Source organism: Babylonia areolata, chromosome 19 (assembly GCF_041734735.1).
Source record: "Babylonia areolata isolate BAREFJ2019XMU chromosome 19, ASM4173473v1, whole genome shotgun sequence".
NCBI lineage: Eukaryota > Metazoa > Mollusca > Gastropoda > Neogastropoda > Buccinidae > Babylonia > Babylonia areolata.
In genome coordinates, this window is record NC_134894.1 from 42,002,238 (window position 1) to 42,012,221 (window position 9,984).

Consider the following 9,984-nt stretch of genomic DNA (forward strand, 5'->3'; position numbering starts at 1 on the left):
ACACACACACACACACACACACACACACTGTCTCTCTATTACACACGCATACACGCGCACACACGCATCACCACATACACCCCCGTCCACATTCATATTCTCCTCACACACACACACACACACACACACACACACACACACACACACACACACACACACACACAGACTTGTAGGCACACACACACATACACGCGCGGGAGCGAACGCACACAAGCGTATACGACACATAACCCATGACACTTGGCAGTCTGATGTTTATCGATCAAAGCTGTCCTGGGTCAATGACCTCTCCAAGTCACCCGCTCGGAACAGAGAAAACTCAACTGGCGTGACCGGGCCGGGATATTGTTTCAAACAACAACAAAAAAAAAAGAACGAAAAACAAGAAACAAAAAGAAAAAGAAAAAGAAGAAGAAGAAGAAAAAAAAAAAAGGTTCGGGTTTTTTGGGAGATACATTGTGCAGAATATTCGATGACATGTTCTCCAAGTTACCTGATTGGAACAACGAAACTCAACCGGTGTGAACGGCCACGGATGTTGTTTCAATCAACGAGAGAGAGAGAGAGAGAGAGAGAGAGAGAGAGAACAAAAAATTCGGGCTTCTTGGGAGATGCACTGGTCAGAACATTAGATGACATGTAATGTACTTGTTGTGTTCAGGCACTAGCAGGTCTGCACATTTGTTGACCTGGAGGTCGAATTGCATTTCCGTGATTACACTAACTGATTACACCAACTGACGGAAATGCAGTTCGACCTCCACATTGTGGAGGGTTCCTGCAAAAGGATAGACACGGCGGTGAGCTGTATGTAGATTGTGTAATCGGATACACGCACCTCGACCTGCAAAAAGATAGACCAGTAGATGAGCTGTCGGTTGGTGTTGCTAAAACCTCCAAGATGTGTATCATTAACATGCACAGTTTTATCACATCTAGTGACAATTTGTTGAAAACTGGAGATAATAGGTTTCAAACTACTCCACGGTTTTCTGGCTTGCATTTGTTGTACATTTTTTTTATGGTGTTTGGCAACGTCTGACCAAAACGGGGTTTTGACATTGTATGGGTGACAGTCTTTGCATTGTATGGGTGACAGTCTTTGCATACCCTCCCTCGCCCTCCCCTTCTCATCTTCTATTTTTAACTCTTTCCATACGAACGGCGAAAGAGACGACGTTAACAGCGTTTCGCCCCAATTACCATCATCAAAATATTGCAAGCGGAAGGCTCTTATACTGAAGACGTGAATGTTGACAAAGAATACTACAATTCTGACGACGGAAGCTAAAGGTTGGGTCATTCAGACACCCACTGGACATCCGAGGGGTCTGTGTAGAGGAGAAGAGAAGACTGGCCGTACTGAGTGAGTTAAAGGTGCATACCCATTTCTTTTTATCTGGCCAAAAGACAAAGACCCCTCCTGGTCTTTCTTCTTGCAGGGAATTTCATTAGCGAAGTGGTCAGGGTCAGTGATTACACCTTCCAACACCTTATCCCGTCAGTCTATATTTTTACAGGGATCCCGACGACCCTCCACAGATCCACAGACTCGGGGTCGAAGTGCATGTCAGTGATGTCATCTGCCGAGAACTGACCCCCCGGTCCATCTTGTTTTGCAAGAACCCTCATTCGCGATCAGGTCAAGGTGCTTGTCTGTTATCGCACCCACCGACAGCTCCCCCCCCCCCCCCCGACCCCCGACTCCCATGGTCTGTTTTTTTTCAGGAACCCGCCACAACGTGGGTCAAGGTCAGTGACAGTGATTACACCTACCGACAGCTCACTTCCCCTCTCCTGGTCTGTCTTTTTGCAGGAACCCTGTCATAGCGTGGAGGTCAAGGTCAGTGACAGTGATTACACTCACCGACACCTCCCATCTCCTGGTATGTCTTTTTCCAGGAACCTTCCACAGCGTGGGTCAAGGTCAATGACAGTGATCACACCTACCGACAGCTCACCTCCCTGGTCTGTCTTTTTTTTTCTTTCTTTTTTTTTTGTGTGTGCAGGAACCCTCATCAGCGTGGAGGTCGAGTTGCATATCAGTAATTACACCTTCCAACAGCTCATCCCACCTGCTGGCTTCAACATCTCCACACTGTCCAGACTCAACTTCTCCGCCCGGATCTGCAACGATGTCATAGTGCTGCTCACCAAGTACCAGCAGGAACGGCCCCAATACGAAATAGTGATTGGCGGGTGGCGCAACACACAGTCCGCCATTCGACAACGGAAAGAAAAAACCACTTTATTAACCCACCAGCATTCTCCTCTGAGCTGCCATGAGTTTCGCAAGTTTTTCATCAGCTGGAAGGGGGCAGTGCTGAAGGTGGGGAGCGTGAGAGAAGACGCCAGCCATCCTGGAGGGACGGTGGAGGAGGTGTTTCTGCAACACACGGATCCCTCGCCCTTTCCGGTCCGTTTCGCGTTCGTGGCCGGGTGGAGCGTGGCGGGGGTTGTCAAATTCTGTAAGTGGGATTCCCAGGTTTGTGTGTTTTGATCAAACTTTAATCAAAGAAACGCAAGGTTCCCCAGGCTGTTTTTGAACCAGTGAGTGAGCTTCCCTGGTCTGTGTAGAAAACGAGTGAGTGAGTGAGTTTCCCCGGGTGCATTGAAAATCAGCGACTGGGATTCCCAGGTTACGTGGAGAATGAGTTAGTGAGATTCCCAGGTTTTATTTGTGAAATCAGTGAGAGAGATATGATACCCTTTTTGTTTGGAAGAAAACAGTGAGATTCCCTGGTCATGCATAAACAAAAGTGAGATTCCTGGGTGTGTGGAAAATTAGTGAGTGATATTCTCAATCTGTTTTCGTAAAAACAAACAAACAAACAAAAAAACAACCCAAAACATAGAGAAATGAAAAGTTTTATCTTCACTGCGTTTGTAACACATTCAGTTTGACTTTAATAGTGGAGTAATGGCCTAGAGGTAACGCGTCCGTCTAGGAAGCGACAGAATCAGAGCGAGCTGGTTCAAATCACAGCTCAGCCGCCGATATTTTCTCCCCCTCCACTAGACCTTGAGTGGTGGTCTGGACGCGAGTCGTTCGGATGAGACGATAAACCGAGGTCCCATGTGCAGCATGCACTTAGCGCACTTAAAAGAACCCACGGCAACAAAAGGGTTGTTCCTGGCAAAATTCTTTAGAAAAAATCCACTTCGATAGGAAAAATAATAAAAACCGCACGCAGGAAAAAAAAGAAGAAGAAAAAAAAAAGGGTGGCGCCGTAGTGTAGCGACGCGCTCTCCCTGGGGAGAGCATCCCGAATTTCACACAGAGAAATCTGTTGTGATAAAAAGAAATACAAATACAACACAGTCACAGTTGTTCGCTTCAGGGTTGACGTGGGAGAAAACACTTTAAACAGCATCTTGCCTAGATGGGTCCGTGTATATGGGCTGTCATAAATATTACGATGACGCCTCCAGAGAAACAGACGAAGGAAGGGGGAAGAAAAGTAGGAGGAGGTTGAAGGTTGGCAGAAGAAAGACAACCTGAATCACTGATTCTCTGACTGTGCTATATATCGTCTTTGTCTTAATGTTAATGTGTTGTTTAAAACAAAATAGAATAGTTTGATTTCAGTTCTGTAAAGATGATCTGGGCTGTATACTTTGGAAGAATCCATTTCTTTAAGGAAAGAAGAAAAACAAAGAAAAGAAAACAGCACAGAAATAACATCTACAGTTTCAAAAACTCGACATTTGTACACACACACACACACACACACACACACACACACACACACACACACACACACACACACACACACACACACATTCACTTGTCATTAATGGTATAGTAAAATGCAAGTAATATATATATATATATATATATATATGTGTGTGTGTGTGTGTGTGTGTGTGTTCCTGGTCCAGATTTCACTGACGTCCGTGCCGACACCACAACGGAAAGCAGCGCAGGTCAGGAGGCCACCACCACCCCTCTCACCACCCCCACCACCACCCCTTTCACCACCCCCACCACCGCCATGGGTGTGTCCACTGACATCACGTCCACGTCCCCGCTGAGCACTGACGTGTCTGAGGAAGTGACTGCGTTTGATGACGTGACGAAAACCACAGGCAGCTTGGGTAAGACGTGTACACATGACTTATACTGCTTTTCTGAATGCCCTGAAGATGTGTGTATATACTGGTTGTCTGTTGGAATGTCTTTAGAAGTTTGGGTAAGATGTGTGTATATACTGGTTGTCTGTTGGAATGTCTTTAGAAGTTTGGGTAAGATGTGTGTATATACTGGTTGTCTGTTGGAATGTCTTTAGAAGTTTGGGTAAGATGTGTGTATATACTGGCTTGTCTGTTGGAATGTCTTTAGAAGTTTGGGTAAGATGTCTGTATATACTGGTTGTCTGTTGGAATGTCTTTAGAAGTTTGGGTAAGATGTGTGTATATACTGGTTGTCTGTTGGAATGTCTTTAGAAGTTTGGGTAAGATGTCTATATACTGCTTGTGTGTTGGAATGTCTTTAGAAGTTTGGGTAAGATGTGTGTATATACTGCTTGTGTGTTGGAATGTCTTTAGAAGTTTGGGTAAGATGTGTGTATATACTGCTTGTGTGTTGGAATGTCTTTAGAAGTTTGGGTAAGATGTCTATATACTGCTTGTGTGTTGGAATGTCTTTAGAAGTTTGGGTAAGATGTGTGTATATACTGCTTGTGTGTTGGAATGTCTTTAGAAGTTTGGGTAAGATGTCTGTATATACTGGTTGTCTGTTGGAATGTCTTTAGAAGTTTGGGTAAGATGTCTGTTTACTGCTTGTCTGTTGGAATGTCTTTAGAAGTTTGGGTAAGATGTCTGTATATACTGGTTGTCTGTTGGAATGTCTTTAGAAGTTTGGGTAAGATGTGTGTATATACTGCTTGTCTGTTGGGATGTCTTTAGAAGTTTGGGTAAGATGTGTGTATATACTGGTTGTCTGTTGGAATGTCTTTAGAAGTTTGGGTAAGATGTGTGTATATACTGGTTGTCTGTTGGGATGTCTTTAGAAGTTTGGGTAAGATGTGTGTATATACTGGTTGTCTGTTGGAATGTCTTTAGAAGTTTGGGTAAGATGTGTGTATATACTGGTTGTCTGTTGGAATGTCTTTAGAAGTTTGGGTAAGATGTGTGTATATACTGGTTGTCTGTTGGAATGTCTTTAGAAGTTTGGGTAAGATGTGTGTATATACTGGTTGTCTGTTGGAATGTCTTTAGAAGTTTGGGTAAGATGTGTGTATATACTGGTTGTCTGTTGGAATGTCTTTAGAAGTTTGGGTAAGATGTCTGTATATACTGGTTGTCTGTTGGAATGTCTTTAGAAGTTTGGGTAAGATGTGTGTATATACTGGTTGTCTGTTGGGATGTCTTTAGAAGTTTGGGTAAGATGTCTGTTTACTGCTTGTCTGTTGGGATGTCTTTAGAAGTTTGGGTAAGATGTCTGTTTACTGCTTGTCTGTTGGAATGTCTTTAGAAGTTTGGGTAAGATGTCTGTTTACTGCTTGTCTGTTGGAATGTCTTTAGAAGTTTGGGTAAGATGTCTGTATATACTGGTTGTCTGTTGGAATGTCTTTAGAAGTTTGGGTAAGATGTCTGTTTACTGCTTGTCTGTTGGGATGTCTTTAGAAGTTTGGGTAAGATGTCTGTTTACTGGTTGTCTGTTGGAATGTCTTTAGAAGTTTGGGTAAGATGTGTGTATATACTGGTTGTCTGTTGGAATGTCTTTAGAAGTTTGGGTAAGATGTCTGTTTACTGCTTGTCTGTTGGAATGTCTTTAGAAGTTTGGGTAAGATGTCTGTTTACTGCTTGTCTGTTGGGATGTCTTTAGAAGTTTGGGTAAGATGTCTGTTTACTGCTTGTCTGTTGGAATGTCTTTAGAAGTTTGGGTAAGATGTCTGTTTACTGCTTGTCTGTTGGAATGTCTCGCTGAAACCACAGGAAGCTTGGGTAAGACGTGTACATATGACTGTATACTGCTTCTCTGAATGTCCCGAAGACGTATATAATCTGCTTGTCCGTAGGAATGTGTTTTGAAGTTTGGGTAAGGCGTCTGTCTACTGCTTGTTCTGTTGGAATGTCTATATAAAACTCGGGTACGACGTGTATATACTGCTTGGCTGTATGAATGACCGCAGATATTTTGAGCTTGTAGAATGCTTGCCTGTTGGCATATCCGCTAGAGCGCTGGGAAAGATGTGTGTATGTGTGTGTGTGTGTGGGGGGGGGGGGGGAGGGGGGGGGGGGGGGGGGGAATGGGGGAGGGGGGTGCAGGGGAGGAGGGAGGGTGTCTGTTATATGTATATGAACACTGAGTGTTCGTGATGTGTTCGCACTGTAAACGTGAGCCTGCCTGTCCCACCCCATACAGACAGCACAGATCGGCCCACCTCACAGAACCCACCTCCGCCCAGACCGTGCCGCCGCTGTTACTGCCGCCTTCTGAAGAACGAGTCGGGACTGGAACCCCAGGACCCAGAAGAGGTGGCCTCCAAGCTCCTCATCCCCACCAACACCACCTCCGCGGCCCGCCGACGCCGCACCAGTGCCACAGACCCTCGACCCTCCAGCACAGCCTTTGGGGCTGTGGGCATTGTCTTCTTGTCCCTTCCTGTCCTGCTGATGGTCTGCTCCGACCTGATCAATGTCCGTCGATGGATGGAAAGCAGAAAAGAAGAGAACGCGGGTTCAAATCTCAGAAACAAATGAAAAAATGAAAAACTATATTTTCGGGATCAAGACTAACTTTCTTCAAAAGGGGACACACCAAGGCATGCTTGAAGGAATGTGGGACAACACCTGAGGTCCATGATATATTCATGATATTGGTTATAACAGGTAGTAATTCTTCTAAACATTGGTAAAATATATAATGTGGGATAGGATCGAGACTGCATGATTTCTTTGGCATCTTGAGGATGACATCTTTGACCTGTTCCTTGGTAACTGTCTGGAATGTAGTGAACTGTGTTCCATTAAAAGTATCAGATTCGCCAAAATCAGTAGGAGAAACGAAGCTACTTCTAATCATCTCTGTTTTAGTAGTGAAATAATCAATCAACTTTATTAGCTAGATTTTCAGAAGGTATATTGCCAGGCAGAACAGTTCGGACACCCTTCCCCATCATCTGACTGGCCAAACGAAACAGAACTCTGGAGGAATCAGCATCAGTAATTCTGTCGCACACGTATTTCTTTTTCGCATCGCATCGTAGTCCCAAACCTAAAAGGACCTCCACAGCAGCATCGTCATCGTCCTCCTCCTCCTCCTCTTTCTTCATAATCAATATAAGAAAAAGCCCCAAATTATGCGGCCTTTCATGCACTGCTCTCATGGTGACCTCAGTTCCGATACCCCTCCACTTTCGTGCATGGGGTGAGTCTTGTCAAGGTCTTTAGTGTCGGTGGATTCATGAGGGACTGCTGTTGAAAGGACTTGGTGGCGGTCTTCACTCTCTCGGGGAGACGTTCACTCAGTCTAGCTAGGCGACTAAGCCATTATTGTCGTCTGTAGGGGGCTTAGTAGGTGGTGTCCTTAGTACCTTAAGTCAGAACAGGCACTACCAAATACCACTAAAGTGACTCAACAGCAGTGCAGGATCTCTTCTGGTTTGGGGCCTTCTGCCTACCTAACATCGATGGTTTCCTGTGGACTGCCGGCGTTGGGGACTGCGACAGACGAACCCGGGTGTGGCTGTGTATGGGGGACTCGGTATGAGCGGCGTGGGAGTAGTGCCACTGAAACGGTGCAGTTGATGGGGCAGCAAAAAAAAAAAAAAAAAAAGAAAAAAAAAAAAAAAGAAAAAAGAAAAAAAAAGACTGACCGATAATGGCTGGTATTGTGTTTGTAGAGAAGGTAGTCATGTCCGACCATGACCACCAAAACAGTAGTGGATGCAACCGCTGTTCTGACTATCTCGGCTAGAATTTGATTATTAGTGGAGAATGTCTTGCCCAAGTTACATCCCTACTCTCTCTACCTAGAGGGCTTTATGAGCTATCTGTTTTGGGAATTGTCCCCCAAAGGTCAATAGCTCCCAAGGCTAGAGCACTAAGAGCCAGTGCAATCTTGTCTCCTAGTTTGAGACTCTTAGTCCTTCACAAAAGATGAAACTTTAAACGAATTGACTGGAGACATATTCGTGGAAAGGCGACGAAAGGACGTTGACAGATTCTTAGACGGGTTGTGATCGTAATCACCATGATCTTAATGTGTTAATAGGTCTTAAGAAAAACAACTGATGTTGTCCCGTTTCTCTCTTTTTTAAATGAAATACATTGAAGGTGAATGAGTGGACAGATGAAATATTTAGGAACAGTTTAAGACAATAAGCTATCAAGCCTCACAATGATAACATGCTTAAAAAAATATCAAATCAGGCTGTACTGTTCACGTAAGCTATGATCATTTCATGTTCATACTGATATACTCCAGCTGTTTTACTCTTACTTCCTGGAATCTGTTTTGAAAATTTTGGGGGTTTGTGCTGGCACGGTGGGTCGAATTTGAAGTACAATGAATAATATTCAAAGACTGGTGACTGGGGGAGTAAAAAACATTGTGGGTGAAAGGCAGAGGAGTCTGACTGTATTGTTCAGGATCCGTGTTGTGTACAAAGGAAGGATGATTGTGTGTGACCAGACTCACGTTTATGCAAATGTGAACCTCCCCCTTCTAGAAGACGGCACCGTACGTTCATACACAAAACTGTCAGGTATAAAAATAGCCCTGTTCCCAACTCATTGAATTCATTAACCAACGCTGTGTAAACCAAAAGACAAAAGCGAAAACTTGTGCACCGATGACTTTCAGTATGTGTGGTATGTGTGGGGGGGTTGGCTGAGGGTGGGGGTGGGGGTGGGGGGTGAGGGCAAGGATGTAGATGTGTATTAGAAAAAAAAAGTATGAGCAAAGACTGAGAGATTCTTAATTGCCCTCTGATATATTTTAACTTAACTTTGGTGTTTGATCTTTTTTCAATACTGTTGCTTGCTCTTAAATATATGTAAAGTGTTTGGTTTTATGTCATTGTAATTTTTATGTGATCTCTTTAGATATTCATACAAATGCAGCATATCTCTCCAGAGTTTATTATATCTTTTTATATATTAAGTGTTCTTAATATATAGAATGTCTTTGATGTGTCAGTGTAATGTAATTTTACAATCCTATGTGATCCCTTTGTTATGTAAACACGTACAGTCTTTTCAATACATAATTAATGTTTGTATTGTAAGCATGAGCAACATGAATTTTTCTTTGGAGATAATAAAGTTAAGTTGGCTTGGCTTGACTTCACTGGACTTGGTGGTGGTGGTGAAATGATCAATAGTGTGATATTCAGGATCACAAGATTCTTTTATCTTTGATTTTTGATCACCGCCCAAGGAAATGTCAAACAGACCAGGTCATTATATTTGTCGGTGTTTGTGTGATGGTCAGTTTGTGTATACCTATAATGTTGATTTTTTAAAATAACAAACTGCGCTGTATGAAATATTGCGGTGGCTATACGTAAATGATGTGGATCACACAGAACTGTGTCTGTGAAAAAAACCCCAATACATAACGTACCTAAAATATGTAACAAAATTTCTATTTTACGTGGTTAGCTTTCGAGTACCAAGTTAATGCGATTTGGTCCACAACGCATACTGGAACATATCACAACACAAGACACTCTAGCTTATTTTTTTTCAACCATCAAGTACTTGAAGTTTTATAACATTCGCGCATAAACACAAATGCTACAACTAAAAACAAATGGCTAAAGAACTGTTCGGCACATTGAACTACGGTACAGTACAGTGCAGTGTGGTACAGAACAAAACAGAACAGAATAGTGCAGTGCAGTGCAGTGCAGTACAGTGCAGTACAGTACAGTACAGTGCACTGCACCACAGTACAGAATGAAACAATACAGTATAGTACAGTAAAGCACAGCACAACACAGTGCAGTATAGTACAGTAAAATACAGTACAGA

The 9,984-nt window shown here is 43.4% G+C and overlaps 1 protein-coding gene across 1 annotated transcript; it reads left to right on the forward strand.

Annotated features, from left to right (window-relative positions):
• Window positions 1–746: 746 nt before the first annotated feature.
• On the forward strand, window positions 747–2,500 carry LOC143294175 (C3 and PZP-like alpha-2-macroglobulin domain-containing protein 8). The gene is made up of 3 exons (XM_076605606.1): window positions 747–800; window positions 1,903–1,968; window positions 2,066–2,500. The coding sequence occupies exons 1-3, from the start codon at window positions 747–749 to the stop codon at window positions 2,498–2,500; spliced, it is 555 nt and encodes a 184-aa protein (XP_076461721.1).
• The last annotated feature ends 7,484 nt before the right edge of the window (window positions 2,501–9,984 follow it).

Excerpts from the sequence above, each read along its gene's own strand:
- LOC143294175 (XM_076605606.1), top strand. The coding sequence starts at position 747 with ATGCAGTTCGACCTCCACATTGTGGAGGGTTCCTGCAAAAGGATAGAC. Across the intron at positions 801-1,902 it reads GCAAAAGGATAGACACGGCG|GAACCTTCCACAGCGTGGGT; the intron begins GTGAGCTGTATG and ends GTCTTTTTCCAG. Across the intron at positions 1,969-2,065 it reads ACCGACAGCTCACCTCCCTG|CTCATCCCACCTGCTGGCTT; the intron begins GTCTGTCTTTTT and ends ACCTTCCAACAG.